The 19,420-nt window shown below is 23.4% G+C and overlaps 9 protein-coding genes across 9 annotated transcripts; 2 read left to right on the top strand and 7 right to left on the bottom strand. All coding sequences in view use genetic code 6, as the record gives it.

Annotated features, from left to right (window-relative positions):
* Window positions 1-1,991: 1,991 nt before the first annotated feature.
* On the top strand, window positions 1,992-3,714 carry TTHERM_00198260 (transmembrane protein, putative; the record flags this gene model as incomplete). Its single annotated transcript, XM_001007007.2, has 3 exons — window positions 1,992-2,901; window positions 3,316-3,591; window positions 3,707-3,714. The coding sequence occupies 3 exons, from the start codon at window positions 1,992-1,994 to the stop codon at window positions 3,712-3,714; spliced, it is 1,194 nt and encodes a 397-aa protein (XP_001007007.2).
* Window positions 3,715-5,111: 1,397 nt separating this feature from the next.
* TTHERM_000198259 (cytochrome P450 family monooxygenase) lies at window positions 5,112-5,789 on the bottom strand (the record flags this gene model as incomplete). The annotated part of the gene is made up of 2 exons (XM_012795344.1): window positions 5,112-5,712; window positions 5,776-5,789. 2 exons carry the CDS (start codon window positions 5,787-5,789, stop codon window positions 5,112-5,114), a joined length of 615 nt encoding a protein of 204 aa, XP_012650798.1.
* Window positions 5,790-5,886: 97 nt separating this feature from the next.
* On the bottom strand, window positions 5,887-6,324 carry TTHERM_00198250 (cytochrome P450 family monooxygenase; the record flags this gene model as incomplete). The annotated part of the gene is made up of 1 exon (XM_001007006.2): window positions 5,887-6,324. One exon carries the CDS (start codon window positions 6,322-6,324, stop codon window positions 5,887-5,889), a length of 438 nt encoding a protein of 145 aa, XP_001007006.2.
* Window positions 6,325-6,414: 90 nt separating this feature from the next.
* On the bottom strand, window positions 6,415-7,143 carry TTHERM_00198240 (cytochrome P450 family monooxygenase; the record flags this gene model as incomplete). The annotated part of the gene is made up of 1 exon (XM_001007005.2): window positions 6,415-7,143. One exon carries the CDS (start codon window positions 7,141-7,143, stop codon window positions 6,415-6,417), a length of 729 nt encoding a protein of 242 aa, XP_001007005.2.
* A 1,315-nt stretch (window positions 7,144-8,458) lies between these two features.
* Window positions 8,459-10,045, bottom strand: TTHERM_00198230 (cytochrome P450 family monooxygenase; the record flags this gene model as incomplete). Its single annotated transcript, XM_001007004.2, has 2 exons — window positions 8,459-8,669; window positions 8,736-10,045. The coding sequence occupies 2 exons, from the start codon at window positions 10,043-10,045 to the stop codon at window positions 8,459-8,461; spliced, it is 1,521 nt and encodes a 506-aa protein (XP_001007004.2).
* A 771-nt stretch (window positions 10,046-10,816) lies between these two features.
* TTHERM_00198220 (cytochrome P450 family monooxygenase) lies at window positions 10,817-12,513 on the bottom strand (the record flags this gene model as incomplete). Its single annotated transcript, XM_001007003.2, has 2 exons — window positions 10,817-11,036; window positions 11,090-12,513. 2 exons carry the CDS (start codon window positions 12,511-12,513, stop codon window positions 10,817-10,819), a joined length of 1,644 nt encoding a protein of 547 aa, XP_001007003.2.
* A 412-nt stretch (window positions 12,514-12,925) lies between these two features.
* On the bottom strand, window positions 12,926-15,444 carry TTHERM_00198210 (cytochrome P450 family monooxygenase). Its single transcript, XM_001007002.2, has 2 exons — window positions 13,889-15,444; window positions 12,926-13,825 (listed from the first exon to the last, which is right to left on the bottom strand). The coding sequence occupies exons 1-2, from the start codon at window positions 15,253-15,255 to the stop codon at window positions 13,609-13,611; spliced, it is 1,584 nt and encodes a 527-aa protein (XP_001007002.2). The 5' UTR covers window positions 15,256-15,444; the 3' UTR covers window positions 12,926-13,608.
* Window positions 15,445-15,684: 240 nt separating this feature from the next.
* On the top strand, window positions 15,685-16,264 carry TTHERM_00198207 (hypothetical protein; the record flags this gene model as incomplete). The annotated part of the gene is made up of 3 exons (XM_001471045.2): window positions 15,685-15,738; window positions 15,873-16,021; window positions 16,126-16,264. 3 exons carry the CDS (start codon window positions 15,685-15,687, stop codon window positions 16,262-16,264), a joined length of 342 nt encoding a protein of 113 aa, XP_001471095.2.
* Window positions 16,265-16,821: 557 nt separating this feature from the next.
* TTHERM_00198200 (cytochrome P450 family monooxygenase) lies at window positions 16,822-18,473 on the bottom strand (the record flags this gene model as incomplete). Its single annotated transcript, XM_001007001.2, has 2 exons — window positions 16,822-17,044; window positions 17,107-18,473. The coding sequence occupies 2 exons, from the start codon at window positions 18,471-18,473 to the stop codon at window positions 16,822-16,824; spliced, it is 1,590 nt and encodes a 529-aa protein (XP_001007001.2).
* Window positions 18,474-19,420: the final 947 nt, after the last annotated feature.

Here is a 19,420-nt window from a genome sequence, read left to right as displayed (position 1 = left end):
TCTAAAATCAATAATCTTAAATCTACTTTGATCCTCTTTATCAAAGGATTTACTATACAGATAGAATTTAAGGAGTTAATGTATATGATCTAAAAATGCAAACTATTAAATAGAATTTACCATCTTCAGGTATAAAATTAAAAATGGAAGGCTCTTTCATATTTATGCTTTCATTTAACTCTGTAAGTATATACTTAAGATAAGACCTAAAATTATTCTAAATAATAAGAAATTTTAACAGCACTCAATCACTAATAGATATCGAGCACACTGGATTTAATAATACTTTTGTTTTATATTTCGATAATTCAATTAGTTTCTTTGATGCTAATCCTTTTTCTTAACCTAAATTAATTGACTCTTTATAAATATACAATTATAAGGTTTTATCATCATCAATAAAACTCCAGAATTCTTAGTATTTAATTGTTGACATGATGATTATAACTATAGAAAGTACTATAAAATACACCACTGAGCTAAATATTGGTTCTTTTTCAAATAATATTTGCTCTGCATAGTTACAAATACAAACAGACTAAAACGATTTAATAACTAAAAATAAATAAAGTGATTATTTGAATTTATTATCTCTAAAATAGCTCTTAATTTAGAACATTATTTATAGTATGTACATAAATAATGACGAATAAACTGATATAAAGTATCCTTTTGTTAGTTCTAGCTCTGTGACAAACTAGTACTCACTGAACATTTAAGCTATAAACAATAATAGTATCTATCTAAATACTCAAAATAGTACAGATTAAAATATCGTAGAGCTGAAACTATAAAACCTAAAAATTTCATTTAAAAACTTAAATAATACTCAGTTCTTGTTTGGAAATCAAACATTTAAAAAACTAGTAAGATTGTTTTTAAATGACATAGAATTATCAGATTTTGGTAATAGCCAGCTATCATTTGAAAGTATCAATCATCTTTTTATCTAAAATTTAGTGATCAATGGCGAATAAATTCAACAGATTGACAAATAGATTATACTCTTCTCATATATTGATATAGTTGTAATACAGAATATTACTTTTATTAATTGCCAATTTAATAATATAATGAATCTACTTAAATTTGTTAATATAAACTAATTGACAATAAATAATTTCAACATCAAGTAGAATATTTTTCATTCAAACTTTAAGCAAAACTCTATGATAAATATTTCATAAGTAAACTTACTTACAATAAATAATACTAACCTAATAGAGAATATTTTTTAAAATGTTTAAATATTCAAAATAACTAATGTTACTTCAATTAATATTAAAAGCATGAATTCATCTTAAAACAAAATAATAATGAATTAAAACTTCGACTTATAAGGTATTGTTTTCTAAATTGAAGCAACTCCATAAATTAATTTCATTAAAATCCAATTTAATGTTCTTAAAATTACCTCACTCTCATCCCTTTCTTTAATGAAATTTTCTAATGTAAATCAAACATTACTTTTTAATGATTTTTATTTCGCAGATTTTGAATTAGAAAACTCTTAAAATAGCTCAATTAGTGGCTAATAATATTTCATTTTAGAATGTGAGGGAATACTTAATTCGAATTTCTCAAATATTCAGATAAAAAATTCAAGTATGCTAGGATTTATTAACTTACATGATTTAAAAAATGATAATGAAGTTAATATTTAAAATAAAATATCAACCTACTACAACTATTAGCACTCTATTTCTGCAACGAATCAACTAATGTTACTTAATGCTTAATAATTAACAATAACAAATTCTAATTTTACATCTATCTCTAGCATAAATTCAGAAGCTGGCTTTATTTAAATTTAAGTAAGGTAAAGCTTGCTATTAGATACAATCTAAATTTAAAAAGTTGATCTTAAGTAAAATAGTTTTATTTATATATCCTAAAGTCCTTACATAGTTATCTAAAATATTGATTCAAAAAATATAGAAACAAATAACATAGCAAGTGTTTTTTATTTGTTACAAATATCGAGGCTAATAATGAAAAATAACAATTTTATCACGAATCTATCTTATCTTGATGGAGGAGCTATATATTTAAACTAAATATCAGAAATAGTCATTATTGGTAACACATTTTAGTAAAACGAATCAAAGACAGGAAATGGGGGAGCTATTTATTGCTCCAGTAGCATATTTTCTTAGTTTCATGGAAATACTTTCTTTTAAAATTCTTGTAGATAAGGCTCAGGTGGAGCATTATTGTTGAACAACTGTGATATTTAAAACATGACAGATAATATTTTCAAATAAAATTCTGCTCTAATAGGAGGTGCTTTTAGATATTAAGGCATATAGCCTTATGTTTTATAAACAGCAAATGTGAGCCAAAAGATACTTATCTAAAATTAAAATTCTTTTATTAAAAACTATGCATAATTATATGGAAAAAATATAGGTTCATATCCATTTTATTTGGATGTTAAAAATTAAATGCAAGATGATCTAAAGATCTAAAATGCTAAATTAGAAAACTTATAAAGTGGTAGCACGACTTCACCTATAATAATGAGATTAATTGATGAAGAAATGAGAGAAGTTAGTTTTTTTAAAAATACAAAATAGATAAATTAAGAAATCTTAATGGAATTTGGTAACTATTTACTTGAATTGTAAAGTTAAGAAGTTGGGCTTTATGGTGATCTCAGATAGAATTATAATTTTAATTAATTTGGTTTTGTTTTTAATGTGTCCTATTCCTATCAGCCTAATGCTAACTCCTCTATTATAGTTAAAACAGTTAACCCTATCCCTATTTTAAATACCACAACTTTTAAATTCGACTATCAAGAGCTAAGTATCACTATTGATGTTAACTTTAGGAAGTGTTAGTAAGGAGAAATTTTACAAACTTTGTAGAAGTATAAAATATGTTATACTTGCTAATAAGGTAAATTTTTATTTAATAAAGCCATTAACTTTTAACTTCTTAGTAATGATTTCAAGAGATAAACGAAATTAAAAAATTTATTTAATCTTTTTTGCAATAACTGCTGATCAAATATACTTTATTACTTTTTTAATTGCAAATAATCTATAAAACATAAAAAAGTATTCAAAAATATTTAGTAAATTTTTTTAATAAAATAAAATGATTAACAATAATATTTTTTATTTACTTTTAAAAAAATATTTTAAGAATTAAATAACCTACAATTTTATTTTAACTAATTTATTTTGATTATTATTGCTTCTTTTCAAAAATAATATTTTGTAAAATTTACTCAAATAAAAAAACACTAATTTTACCAAATATTCTTAAATATGCTTCAAATAATTAAACTAGCCAACTTTTTTTAAATAGGTAATTATTGTTTGCAAGATCCAAATTAATTAGAAAATTTGCAGTGTCTCAAATGCCCTATAGGTTCTAAAAATTGTTATTCAAATATCATACAGTTATAAAATGGGTATTGGAGTAAGAACTAAAATTCAGACTAAATTTACTAATGTATTAACCCATAAATTTGTATCCCTGAAGACCCTTCAAATAAGTTTGGATGCTCAATAGGACATGTAGGAGCTATTTGTGAATCTTGTGATTCTTATGGAATTGTTTGGGGATCAAAATACGGAAGAAGTAATGGCGGAATATAATGCTAAGAATGCTCTAAGCAGAATTCAATTTACTCTATCCTCATTCTATTTTTGCTTTTGATAATAATTTGTGCTTATTTAATCTTCTAAATTTAAAGATAGTTGATATTAACATAAAAAAAAATGGAGTGGTTTTATTTGAGAAAGCTTAAAATAATTTTACTATAAAATGAAAACATTAGTAGTGCTTCTTCTTACATCAAAATTCTTATCAACTATTTATAGTTTATAGCATTAATAAATAACTTAGGTATATAGACTTAATAATTTATCTCTGTTGCTGAATTTGGAGGTGGTGATCCTGTATAGCATACAGTTTATAATTTAGATTGTATATTTAGTAGTTACGATATCTAAATTCCTTTGTATGCTATTAGAGTTGTATTTATCAATTTCTAAATAATTGCCATATATTTGTTGATCCAGTTAGTAAAAGCCCTCACAAACATCTTTAAGATGGATAACTTTTCATTTTAGATTTCTTCTTTCATATTAATATACTTATTCTTTAGTTCTTCCATAATTAAAGTATTGATATAGTCTTCATCTTGCAGAGAGATGGGAGGCAATCTCTTTATTATTGCTGAAATGCAGGATGAATGCTATACTTAAAAACACATTGAAATATTACTATTTTTAATAGGTCCATTACTTTTAATATGGTTCATTTTAATCCCTGCATCATTTTACATTACTTTGTACAGAAATAGATAAATATTATAAAGCTTGCTTTATCTGAAGAAGTATGGTCTTTTGTACTAAGTAAATAGTTTTTAATAAAACAAAAGCATTTTTTTTAATAAAATTTTTTTATCAATAGGAATACAAAGTAAAGTCTTATTATTGGGATTTAACTAGAAATCAAACAAGAGCATCTCTTGTTATATTTCTAAATTTAATTAGGGTTTCACCATTACTAAAAGCTTAGTCCTTATTATTTTTTATGTTTATTTATCTGATATTTTTGACAAAAGTAAGTCCTTATTAAAGATAGTAGTTAAATAATATTGATTAACTATCTTGCAAATTAGTTATATTAAGTATATTCATAATATAAGTGATATTAGTTACAGATAATCTATCATTTTAAAAACTATTGTAAATTATTTTGATTGCCTTAAATATGAGTTTCCTAGCAATCTTACTCTTATTAATAGTATAAAGACCAATTCCTTATGATAGAAATGACTAAAATATCTTATAAAAATTCTAAGTTATTATTTCCAAATTAATTCCAAACTCCATTTATTAACTTACTTACTAAAAATAGATAAATTTATTAAGAATAAATTATCTATGGAAAATAGTTCAAAACTCTTTAAAGTAAGTTATTGGTATGGAAGCAAATTTTAAGAGCTAAAAATGGTATTTGCAATCAAAAATGCTTGAGTAAAGTTAATTCAAAGTTAGAAGTCAAATAATTAGTAAACCACTAAAAAATAATTTTTATAAATAAGCACTAGAGAATTGCTATTTAGATAAAAATCTTAAATGAATAGAATGTCACTTCTAAAATATAAAAAATTTTAACTTAAATGATAAAAATAATAACTCAATTAAAGATAAAAAATTTTTTTATTTAAATTGTTTTTATTTATATGAAATATTTTTTCGCATATTTTATTTTTTAATTTATAAAATTATAATTGAAATAATTAAAATCATATTTATTTCTACTTCTTTTTATTTGGAATGTTGAAAATAAAATCTAGTTTATTTTTAATGTTTAAATTTATTTTATTTTTCTTTTATAAATTTTTAAAGTATTGAAGGTTTTTATTTCTTTGTAGTGAAAAAGACATATTAAAATTTCAAACATAGCAAAAACAAATATTTCTTTATTTAAATATAAAATTACTAAGTTAATTAAATATTTCCACTTTTCTTTCTTTAACTTCTATTTTTAAAATAAACTAAGTTGTCTTTCTAAAATCCATAAATTATTTTCATCTCTTTTACAACTTCTTAGTTTTTATTTGGAAATTTTTCAAAATTTAATAGTATATAAGCTAGCATAGATTTTCCTTCAATCATGGCTAGATGCTATCCAATGCAATTTCTTGGTCCTAATGAGAAGGGAGTGAAATTAAATGTATTCTACTAACTTTTTATTCATTAAAAAAATACATTAATGTTAACTAATTATTTATGAATATTAAATAAATACTCTATTTGTTTCATCCATCTTGAAGGATCAAAATTATCTGGTTCAGGATATATTTCTGGGTTGGAAAAGTTGTAAATGAAGTATGTATTTATAAAATCTCCTTTTTTCACTTCATATATCTCCAATTTGGATGTCTTAAATGGCAAGTCTTGGGAAAACTTCAATTGCTGGTGGTATTAGCCGCAAAGACTCCTTCAGTATAGAATTCAAGAAATTAAGATTTTGAATATCTTCAAAAGTTAATGAGTTAAATAGATCAACAGGGTTAGTTGAATTTATTCTAGATGATGCCAGTTTGATGATTTCCTCTCTTGCTTTGTTTTGAATATCTGGGTAGAGTGATAAGTAATATAAAGCTACTCTTGTCATGTTCCCTGTAGTGTCAGTGCCAGCAAAAAATAAGGCCAAGAAGTTGTCTATGATTTCTTCATTAGATATTTTTGATTTTTCATTTACTATCATTTCTTTTAAATATTAATGCAAAAAGTTATTTTTAGCAGATTTTATAACTTCTATGAGCTCTATTCTTCGTTTCTCAACAACTTACATACATTATTTCTTAATCTCAATCAAACGCTTTTGCAAATTCTACTCATTTTTAGTAGGAAAATATTTAATAGTGTTTCTTTCGAAAAAAATTCATTTTATGAGTGATATTTTATCATTCTATAGAATTTGAAAGGAATTAGTAATAGTTGAAACAAGTTCTTAAGCAACTGAAATTTAGCTTCCATCTTCCTTTGTATTTTTCAAATTTTAAGATGTTTATCCAAAGAAAACTCTAAAAACTACTTCAGAAGTAACTGATTCACATGTTTTAACAACTTATATTTCCATTTGATCTGATTATTTTAACTGGTCTTTGATTTCTCCAAATATTTTTATAGATGTCTCTTTAATTGAAGGTAGATAATTCTTAATTTCTTCAAAATGGAATGATTTTCCTAAAAATTTTCTTTAGCGCTACCATTCCTTACCTTTCGCATAGATTAAAGAGTCACCAAATAAATATATTATAGCCATAGAAGCATCAATCTTCATAAAAGCTTCATGATTTTAGTGTACCTATTTAATTAAATTAGAATCTACAAAAATCAATCCTACTTTGGTACCAAAGCAAAAAGCGATAGCTTACAAACTCTTCTGGTGTAAATTACGAAAAAAAGCTAAACTATCTTTGTATTAGATTAAGCTTTATTTGTATTCTTTTAAAAGGCCTACCCCAAAATTAAAGTAGACTTTAACTTTTTTTCCATGTTTCTTTGAGAAAGTGGATAATCTCAAATATGGGTAGATAAAAACTTTGTAGACAACAAAAACCAAAAGAAACAGGAATAAACCTAAAAAAGTAATAAGAATTTTCAACATAGTTAGATGTTGCAGGTTTTATTTAAAAATTACAAATTTATTATAATTATTTGAATAATCAAATCAATATTAGAAGCATTTGTTGTAAAAAGTAGAAAAGAAAGATTTTTAATTATTATTAAAGTGACTGATCTTAGATCAATCAACAATAAATATTTCTATTTATATATTATTATTTAAATCAATTTCAAAAAAATAAGTATAAAGCTAAATTGTACAATAAATAGACTTTAAAGGCTTATTAATAGGTTTTAATTTTTGATGCTTGAATAAAATCATAATTTTACATAAAAAATAAATTTAAAAAGATACAATAGGCTTAAATCTTTTTAAATAATCCTAAAAATAATTTATTTTCAATAAAAATGTATATCTGAATTTAAAAATATTGAGAAGATTAGAAAGATGGAAAACTGACTACCTTAGTTTAATTCAAATCATAAATTTCTTATTATAAGTGTTTATGACGCTATTTATGATTTAATTAAAGTATCTCAAAAAAATTCATAGAAATTTCTTTATATATTCTTTTTCTTAATTTTAAGTGTAAACAACTATAAGACAAGTATTCTTATTTCCTTTTTAAAAAACCGTCATAAATAAAATAAAAAAACAACAAAATTTATTCATAAGCCAATATTTATATTTTATATCAACAGGTTTAAAAATTCATTTCTTATTTCATTAAAAGCAAATAAAGAATATCAATTCAAATAGTTTCTAAAAAATGATTTTTATCTAAATATTTTTATGAAATAAATAAAATTTTAAATATTAAATAAAAATTAGACTTTTTTATAAAATTAGTTTCTATTTAAAATAATTTGTACAAAAATTAATATTTAAGAAGGTATATTTATACAAATAAATTAATTATTATCAATTTTTTGAATATTATTTAGATTATTTTTTAATTTTTTTAAGACCCCTGTTACAAAATAATGTTCCTCACAATTTTTTGGTTAAAGAAACTAAAAAAAGATGTCGGGAGTGGCGTGGTGTTAATATACAAGGATTTATGGTATAAAGAAAAATAGACTTACTCAAAACAATAAAAAAAGTAACTCTTAAATTGTTGTATGCATGCATTATTTTAACAATATAAAAGCCATTTTTTACTCTAAAAACATTTTTTTCATAAATATTTTACACATTTTGAATATAAAATAATTTTCTGAAAAAGTTGAAAATTAAAAGAGATAAAATGATTTATAAAAATATAATTTAATACTTGTTTTGTTTATGATTTTATATAACCATTTAGTGAAATATAATTTTTATATATTTGTTTATATTAATGATAAAGCTTCATTAATCATCTCTATTTAAAATAAACCAAATTATCAGGAGATAATCCGTAAATAATTTTCATTTCTAATCCTATGTTTTATGATTTGTTTGGTAAAATGTCATACTTAAGTAAAAAGTTAGCAAGCATGCATTTACCTTCAATCATAGCCAAATGTTAACCTATACAGTTTCTTGGGCCTAATGAAAATGGTGTAAAGCTAAACGCAAATTACAAACTATATTTAATAAATTTTTGTAAATAAATAATAAAAAATTAAATGATTAATTAATTAATTAATTACTCATTTCCATTCATCCATCTTTTAGGATCAAACTGTTCTGGATTTTAAAATATTGAAGGATTTGACTAATTGTAAATAAAGTGAGTGTTCACTAAGTCTCCTTTCTTTAATTCAAACTAACCTATTTTAATATCTCTGTTTGCATATCTTGGAAAAACACCAATAGCAGGAGGAATAAGCCTTAAAGATTCTTTTAAAATAGAATTTATGAGATTCATGCTAGAAAGATCTTCAAAAGTTATATAATTAAATTGGTCTTTTAAGTCTAAGTTTGAATTTTTCTTTGAAATAATTTAAATCACCTCTTCTCTAGCTTCTTTCTAAATTTAAGGATTCAAAGAAAGGTAATACAAAGCTACTCCTGTCATATTTCCGGTGGTATCTGTACCCGCAAAAAAGAGACCACAAAAATTAGCTATGATTTCATCAATAGTAATTTATGTGTTACTATTTTGAATCATTTCTTTCAAGTAAAGATCAAGAAAGTTATTTTTATACAAAGCAGGATCTAATTAGAGCTATTTCTTTCTCTATAAAACTATTGTTTCACAAGCTTTCTTTAGTTATATCAAGCGATTATGTAGCGATTTCTCTTCTCTAAGAGGAAATATTTTCATACTGTATCTCTTTAAAATTAAACTTTTGATCAAAAGTAATTTATCTTATTGAAGAATTCGGAAAGAGTCCATAACGATTGAAACAAGCTCTTCCGAGATACTTAATTTCTACCCATCCTCTCGTTCTATTAGAATATTCTCTTAAGTAGATCCAAAAAACACCCTAAAAACTACTTCAGAAGTAACTTTTTCACAAATTTTGACAACTTAAATTTCTTTTTAAGGATTTATTCTAATATCCTCACTTATTTAGTTTGAAGTTTTGATACAAATATCTTTAATGCAAGGCAAATAATTTTTGATTTCTTCAAAATGGAATGATTTCCCTAAGAATTATCTTTAGCGCTACCATTATTTACCTGTGGCATAGATAAGTGAATTAGAAAAAAGATAAACTACAGCTTAACTCACATCAATCTTTTAGAATGCATCATGATTTTTGTGAACTTGTTTTATAAGTTCTGGATAAACAAAGCTTATTCCAATTTTAGGTCCAATATTAAAGGCAAATGCTTCAACATTACTTTAATTTTCTTTTGACATTTTACGTATAAAAGCCATACTATCATTTAGCTGTTAAAATCCTTTTTTATACTCCATTAGTAAACCTGTTCCATAATGGTGAACCACTTTAATACTTTCACCATACTTTTTCTAAAGCTGCATCAGTCTTATTTTAGGATAAAGTATCATTTTATATAATATAAAAAGAATACCCAATATAAATAAAACGGGTATTAAGTTTATATTTTCTACAAACATTTTTTTTGAAAGGCTAGCAACAAAAAAACTAATTTTATCAATTAATATTTTATATAATTCATAGTAAACTAATATGCTAATTTAAGCAAATATTTTTATCAAGTAGTTTATCGAAAACTATATTTTTTTTAGTCTTTCTCAACCTATAAAATTACGATTAAAAAAAACTTTATTTTTGTAAGTAAAAGTAAATTTATTGAAACCTACTTATTAAATCTGAAAATGTTGTGAATAAATTAAATGAAATCTCCTGTCTCAGTTTCTTATCAATCAAAAATAAAATAATCAGAAATTTTATTTTTGATAATAATTATTTAATAAAAGAAATATTAAAAATTATATAATAAGCTAATTAATTAATGTTTTCAATATGAATTCTATTTTATTTTCTGTTTATCAACTAAGAAATTATTCATTTAAAAAAAATAAATAATAAAATTTTTTTAAATTAAGTTTATTTTAACAAATATTATTGTTAAGATTTATAAAGAATAAAAAATTTAAATTGTTTATTTATTTCTTTCTTTTTTAGAAATCGACTTATTTTTCTTAACACTTAGAAGAAATAAAAGAGTCACTTTACTTATTTTAATTGAAAATTTTGAAAGTAATACAAACAAATTATAAAAAATATAGTTTAAATTTAAAAAACTCATGTTTTTATTAAGCTTTTTTGATTGTAAAAGCTCAAATCATTCATCCTCAATTTGCTTTTAGTTTTTTGAAAAAAATGATGTTATCATTTTTTAACCCATAAATAACTTTAACTTCTTTAACAATCTTAGCTGAATGGTTTGGCAAAATTTCAAATTATAATAGAATGCTTGCAAGCATACATTTTCCTTCAATCATAGCTAGATGTTAACCTATGCAATTTCTGGGACCTAAAGAGAATGGAGTAAAGTGAAATGTGTTCTATTAACTATTTTTAGTTAAATATTATTTTTTAAGAATGAATATAAAAATAAAATTTACTCTTTTGCGTTCATCCATCTATAAGGATCAAAAATATCTGGATTTGGATAATATTCAGGGTTTGACTGGTTGTAGATAAAATGGGTATTAACTAAATCTCCCTTCTCAATTTAGAAGTCACCTATTTTCATATCATGGTCAGCTATTCTAGGGAACACTTCATTGGCTGGAGGAACTAGTCTTAGAGATTCTTTCAAAATAGAATTTATTAGGTCTAAATTTGAGAGATCATCAAAAGTTAATTAATTGAATAATTAATCAGTTTTCTTTTCCTTTTATTTTTAAGAGAGAACTTTAATCACTTCTTCTCTAGCTTGTTGCTGAATTTCAGGATAAAGGGAAAGATAATATAGAGCAACTCCAGTCATGTTGCCAGTTGTGTCTGTACCAGCAAAAAATAAACCAGAAAAGTTATCAACTATTTCATCATATGTCACTTTACTGTTTTTGTTTTAAATCATATCAATTAAATATTAATCTAAGAAGTTCTTCTTAGCTTAAGATGGATCTTTAAAGAGCTCATCTCTTCTTTTGATCACAACTTAAAGGCATGTTTACTTTACAGTAATCAGGCGATTGAGTATACTTTCTTCTCCTTAAGTTCTTAAAAACTTAGTGCTATTTCTTTTAAATAACAGCCATTTTATTAGAGCTATTTTATCATTTTATAACAGCTAAAAAGAGTTCATTATTGTTTCTACAAGCTCATGGGCAATAGGAATTCTAGTTCCATCTTCCTTTTTTATATCTAAGTTCTAAGAAGTTGATCCGAAAAAGACCCTAAAAACTACTTCTGAAGTTATTTGTTCGCATATTTTTACAGCTTGAATTTCTGTTTACTCCTTTAGAGCCAATTATTTATTAACATTTTAAAATGTATTTTGGCACACCTCTTTGATAAGAGGTAAATAATTTTTTATCTCTTCAAAATGGAATGATTTTCCTAAGAATTATCTTTATCTCTGCCAATCCTTACCTTTTGCATACAGAATTGAGTTACCAAATAAGAAAGTTATAGCCATAGCTGCATCAATTTTATGAAAAGAATCATGATTTTAATGCACTTATTTAATCAAATCAGGGTCTACAAAGCTTAATCCTACTTTAGCTCCTAAATTGAAACCTATAGCTTTTAAATTCTTTTGATGCATACCACGAATAAATGCTAAGCTATCACCTTTATCTTCCAAATCGTTTTTGTATTTTTTGAGTATTCCATCTCCAATGTTAAAGAACACTTAAATCTTATCACCATATTTTTATTTCATTATTTTGAGCCTTAGATATGGATAGAAAACGAGATTATATAAGGCAATAGCGAATATCAAAGCCAAAATTCCTAAAATAGTATATATTGCTACAAATATCATTTATTTCTGTTTTTATTCTAATTTATTTTAAATGAAATTAATTTATTATAACATTCAATAAAATTTGTGGTTATATTTAATGCTTTCTTTTTTTTTAATGCAACTTTAAAATAAAGAAGTAAAATTAAAAAAGAGTAAGCTAATAAAAGCAATATACTAATTTTTAAATCTATTTACGATGAGTTTTTCTTTTCTATTATTACATTTGCAAAAGGTAATTAGAACAGATAGATGTTAATATAATTCACCTAATTATATCTTACATTTAAATAAAAAGTAAAAATCTTTAATAAAAAAATAACACTTCTAGAAAAAATTCATTTTTATGAATTATTTATTGTAATAAAAGTTTAGCTTGCAATTTATTTATTAAAATACATGCTTTCAAATGATAAATATTCTCTAAGAATTATAATTCGTATTTGAAATCAAAATATTGTTTTATTAAGATTAAAAAGGAATAGTAATCTATATGTATGTTTGTACTAGATAAAATCAAATATTCTGATTATTATAAAAATTCTTTATTAAATATTATTGATAAATAGATGGTCAAGGATACAAATTAAAACTCTAGAAAAAGCAGATTTATGCTTAAGAATCATAAAATTATTAATATATTACAATTTAATAAACAACTGATAAAGAGATATTTTTCACTTAACAATATAAAAATGTAAATATCTATATTTAAGATACTACCTCTTTCAATTCATGATTATTTAGCATATATCCTTACAGATATTAACAATATGATATTTTATCCTTAAGGCGAGCGCTGAGTCTATAGCTGAGGATGTATGATTTTCATAGGATTAAAAATTTATATATCTAGTAATGAAATAATTTTTAATATTCAATATCAACAAGAATTTAAAACATGGAAATACTATACTATCTATACTCATATGGTAAAAATCTCAAAAATAAATAATATCAAATGAAATAATAAAAATTTAAAATACCAAAAATTGGAATAATTATAAATGATGGCATAATAAAAATAAATAGATATCTTTAATTTGAGTTTTTTAGAAAAAAATAACAAATTATTATTTTTAAATTTATAAAAGACTACATACATATATACTCACTGTATAAATTAAATACATATTTATTTATATTCTTTCATTGTTTTTCAAACAGATTTCAATTGTTTCTTTTTCTGAAATAAACTAAGTCATCAGGCTAAAGTCCATAAATGACCTTCATTTCATATTAAACTTGCTTCTATGGGATTGGCATTATATCAAAGTTTATTAAAAAATTGATAAGAATACACTTACCTTCTATCATCGCCAAATGTTATCCTATACAGTTTCTAGGTCCTAACGAAAAAGGAGTAAAATTGAATGCATTATTTTACCTTTTAATTTATATTTATTTAAAAATTATTTAATTTTTTTATAATTATATAAAAATGTTTTACTCTTTTCCTTTCATCCATCTATAAGGATTGAACTAGTCCTAATTTTCATAGACTTCTGGATTACTTTGGTGGTAAATAAAATGAGTGTTTACAAGATCTCCTTTTTTAACTTCAAATTGTCCAATTTTAATATCTCTGTTGGAAATTCTAGGAAGTACTCCTGAAGCAGGTGGAAGAAGTCTCAAAGATTCTTTTAATATTGAATTAATTAGGTCCAATTTAGTGAGATCCTCAAATGATAGATAATTATAAATATCTTTTAAGTCTGAGCTATTTGCTTTCTATTTAATTATCTGCATTACTTCTTCTCTTGCTTCTTGTTAAATCTTTGGGTTTAATGATAAGAAATATAAAGCTGCCCCAGTCATATTTCCTGTAGTATCTGTTCCTGCAAAAAACAAAGCACAAAAATTATCAACTATTTCCTCTATTGTTATTTCATTATTAGAATTTTAAATAATTTCTTTTAAGTATAAATCTATGAAATTTTTTTTATAGAGAGATGGATCAGAAACAAGCTCTTCCTTTCTTTTTAGTACAATATTTTTGCAAGCTTATTTTAGTGTAATTAAGCGGTTTAGTAATTTTTTTTCTTCTTTTAGAGGGAATATATTAAAGGTTTTTCTTTTCAATAACTAACTTTTAAGCTAAATCAACTTACTTTGTTAGAGGATGCGAAACGAATCCATAATTACCGAAACTAATTCTTACGAAATGGGTATTTTTGTGCTTCCGTTTTCAGTAGAAATAAAAATATTTTCAGAAGTAGCTCCAAAAAATGCTCTAAACACAACTTCAGAAGTAATTTATTCACATGTCTTGACAACTTTAATTTCTTTATTTGGATTTTATATTAACTCCTCACTTATTCTATCAGAAACTTTTAAGCAAATATCTTTAATCGATGGAAAATAATTTTTAATTTCATCATAATGGAAAGACTTTCCTAAGAACTAACGCTACTTTTACCAGCTTTTTCCTGTTGCAAATAACAAGGAGTTAGAAAAGAGGTAAGCAATAGCTTAGCTTACATCAATTTTTTAAAAAGCATCATGATTTTAGTGAACTTACTTAATTAGCTCAGGGTCAACAAAACTATACCCCACATTTGTACCAATATTAAAGGCATAAGCTTAAATACTTTTTCCATTCTAATAAGCCATCTAGCGTAAAAAGCTTAAACTATCTTTGTTTTAGGTGTAACTCTTCTTATACTCCACTAGAAGGCCAGGTCCATAATGATGAATTACTTTAATTTTATCACCATATTTTCTTTTTATTTATATCAATCTGAGTTTTGGGTATAATAAGAATTTGTAAATAATCAAAATTATTACAAATGATATTATAATAGAATTCAATAGCATGAAAGATATATTCTAATTTTTAATTTTCTTTTTTTAAATTCATTTATATTTTTGCTTATTCAATTTATCATTATTTATAGTCAAATTAAAAACTTCTTCGTAGATTGATTTACATTTTTTTTTTCAAATTTCTATTAAATTCTGATATTAAACTAAAAGACTTACATAATTTTTTTCAAAATTAGCTTGAATTTTATCTTAATACTTATTTCCTTTTAGTTGATTTATGAATCAATTTATAAATTAAAACAGTTTTAAAATTTAAAATTTAAGAATATTGATCATTTATATAGTTTTTACATCCTAAGAAAAGAGCAAACTTTTTAAAGGTATTTATTACAAGAAGAAATAAAAATATAAATAATTACATGATAATTTTTCTATATATTTAAGCAAAAATACAAATTAATTGAGGGAATAAATTAATTTATGAGTGTCTAATTTGAGTAAGCATAAACCCGAATATCAATAATTAACTAGTCTGTAATCAATATTATTCAAAAATCTTTTATTTTAATTAATATAATTTAATAAAAATTTTAAAGTCTATCTCTTATTTAAAAAATTATTTTTATTAAATTTTATAGCAAAATTAAAATATTTTCATTTAAAAAAAGGTTGTCGACACTGGGACTTCCCAAGCGGTCCCCCACCTTAGTACTAACCCAGCCTTAAGGCGCTTAACTTCGGAGTTCGAATGGGATCCGGTGTTTTCACCTTAGTATGGCCGACAACAAAACTTATCAGAAAGAATCACTATTAATAAGTGAACATTTATAATTTAGAAATTTTAATTTTATTTTTGGTAAAAAAATAATAGATTTAAACTAAAATATAATAAAAAAATATTTATTATTAAAAATAAAAAAGGTTGTCGACACTGGGACTTCCCAAGCGGTCCCCCACCTTAGTACTAACCCAGCCTTAAGGCGCTTAACTTCGGAGTTCGAATGGGATCCGGTGTTTTCACCTTAGTATGGCCGACAACAAAACTTATTAGAAAGAATGACTATTAATAAGTGAACATTTATAATTTTTTGATTTTAATTTAATTTTTTTGTAAAAAATAAATAATAGATTTAAACTAAAATATAATAAAAAAATATTTATTATTAAAAATAAAAAAGGTTGTCGACACTGGGACTTCCCAAGCGGTCCCCCACCTTAGTACTAACCCAGCCTTAAGGCGCTTAACTTCGGAGTTCGAATGGGATCCGGTGTTTTCACCTTAGTATGGCCGACAACAAAACTAATTACTATATTTAATTATAAAAAATTATGCTAAATAATTTAATTTTTTATTTTTGATGTAGAGAAGACTTTTTAAAAATTTTACAAATAAAAAATATTAATAAAGATATTATTTTAAGTATATTAATAAATAAAAAATATAATTTTAAACTTCAGATAATAAAGAAATTAATATTTATTGCAAGCAAACAAAAAAATAAAGTTTTAATATGGGATAAAAAAAATATAAAATAAAATTTAGAAAATGTTTTATGAGGTTATTTATTTTTCAATCTATTTTATTTTTTAAAGCTAAAACAGTAAAATAATGAAAAATCAATTATTTTATTTCCTTTATTTAAAATATATGAGATTATCTTTTTGGAATCCATAAATAACTCTCAATTCCTTCACAACTTCCTATTAATAGTTAGGTAAAATATCGAAGTTTAGTAATATGCAAGCAAGCATGCATTTTCCTTCAATCATAGCAAGATGCTAACCGATGCAATTTCTAGGGCCTAGTGAAAACGGAGTAAAGTTGAAATTATTCTATGAGCTTTGATTTATATTAAGAAGATACATTATAAATATAGAATATAATAAATATAAAAGACTTACTCTTTTACATTCATCCACCTTTGAGGATTAAATATTTCTGGATCCTGATAAAGTTCTGGGTTAGATTAATTATAAATGAAATAGGTAGATACTAAATCTCCTTTTTTAATCTAGAATTCGCCAATTTTCATGTTATGAATTGCTACTCTAGGAAAAACTTCTATAGCAGGAGGGATTAACCTTAACGATTCCTTTAAAATACTGTTTATCAAATTCATGTTTTATAGATTTTCAAATGTTAACTGGCTAAATAGTTCACTATGATTTCTTTTATTAGAGTTTTAAGAGAGGATTTAAATGACTTCTTCTCTAGCTTATTTCTAAATATCAGGATACCTGGACAGATAGTACAAAGCAACTCCAGTCATATTTCCAGTAGTGTCTGTTCCTGCAAAAAAAAGTCCTAAGAAATTATCAATAATTTCTTCATTATTTACTTCACTCTATTTATTTGTTATCATATCATACAAATATTAATCTAAAAAGTTTTTTTTTGCTTAAGTAGGATCATTCTATAGTTAATTCTTTCTTTATTAAACCACTTAGAGACAGCTTTCTTTAATAGCAATCAAGCGATTTAATATGCTTTGCTCTCCTTAGGTGCGGAGGAACTTAGTGCTATTTCTTCCGAAAATTAAATATTTAAAAAGAGCTATTTTATCTTTTTTTAAGAGTTAAAATGAGTTCATGATTGCTTATATGAGTTCATCAGCAATTGGTATTTGGCTTCCATCTTATCTTGTAATGACTAAATTTTAAGTAGTTGACCCAAAAAATGCCCTAAAAACAACTTCAGAAGTGACTTATTCGCATATTTTGACAGCATTTATCTCTAATTGATCGTTTTGAGTTAGTTTTTCGCTTACTCTTTCAAAAACTTTATCACAAATTTCTTTAATTAGTGGTAGATAGTTTTTAATCTCTTCGAAATGAAAAGACTTGCCTAAAAATTATCTTTGTCTTTGCCAACTTTTTCCTTTTGCGAATAGGATTGAATTACCAAATAAAAATGTTATTGCTAAAGATGCATCATTTTTGCGAAAAGCTTCTGGATTTTAGTGTACTTGTTTGACAAGCTCAGGATCTACAAAGTTTAAGCATATTCTAGTACCAAGATTATAAGCAAGAGCTTTAATGTTTTTTTAGTGTATGCCCCTTATAAATGCTACGCTATCTTTCTTCTAAGTTAAATTTGTATAATATTCTTTAAAAATACCTTCACCAATATGGAAAAATGTTTTGATTTTATCTCCATGCTTTTATTTCATTAGATTCAATCTTATTTAGGGATATAGGATAAGATTGTATATAAAAATAGCAATAAGTAGAACAATCGCACCTAAAGCAATATAACTAACTAAAATCATTCAACTATGCTAAATATAATTTTTTAATGTAAATAATTTATAATAAAAAGGTTCCAAATAATGATTCTTTTTTTTTTTAATAAAGCAATAAAAACTTCTATATTTGCTTAGTCCTACATTTGATTACAAATTTAAACTAAATTAACCTCCCTTTTTTTAGATTAGAACTTATTTGTTCATAATTTGAAATAAATTAAATATTAATATCTTATTATTATGTTATTAACTTACTTTATGAATATTTTTTTAGTATTTTTTAACAATTAATATAATTCACAATAATATATATATCATCAAAATAAAATAGAACTGATTTGAAACTTAATTAAATTTGCTTAATTTACAAAATACTTATTTTAAATTAAATCACATGTTATTGAATTGATAATCAATTTTGTAAGATATTGAAGAAATTACAAAAATAAATTACAGATATTGATATTAATTATTTTTTATACTAATTTCAATAAAATATATTATTTTTTATTTATAAAAATGTAAAGAATTTTTTAAACTGTTTTTATATTTTTAAGATTTTATCAAACAATTTTTAAAAAATTTAAATTAAATTAAAAAGTTTTTTTTACAAATAAATGAATGTTTTTAAAATTATTTTTTCTTTGAGTGAAAATAAATTTAATTATTATTTTGATCTTTGTTATTTAAATTATTTTTTTAATTTAAAGAAATAATTAGAATAAATATCCATCCTAATTACTAAATTTTGAGTAGGGAATTGACTATATTACGCTAAATTATTTGGAATTAATTTCTAAAAATTATAAAGAAACAAAAATTTGCAAAATAATTTAGTATTTATCATCAATCAATCAAATTAATAAATAGATTGTTACCTTTTGCTTATATAAACATTAATTGTTTTTTTTCTGTTCAAAATTTTGTAATTAATCAAAAATTAGTAATCTTGATTGCAGGCAAATCTCAGT

This window comes from Tetrahymena thermophila, assembly GCF_000189635.1.
Source record: "Tetrahymena thermophila SB210 genomic scaffold scf_8254815, whole genome shotgun sequence".
Lineage (NCBI taxonomy): Eukaryota > Ciliophora > Oligohymenophorea > Hymenostomatida > Tetrahymenidae > Tetrahymena > Tetrahymena thermophila.
Note: the sequence above shows the minus strand (reverse complement) of the source record. Positions and strands in the feature narration are given on the sequence as shown.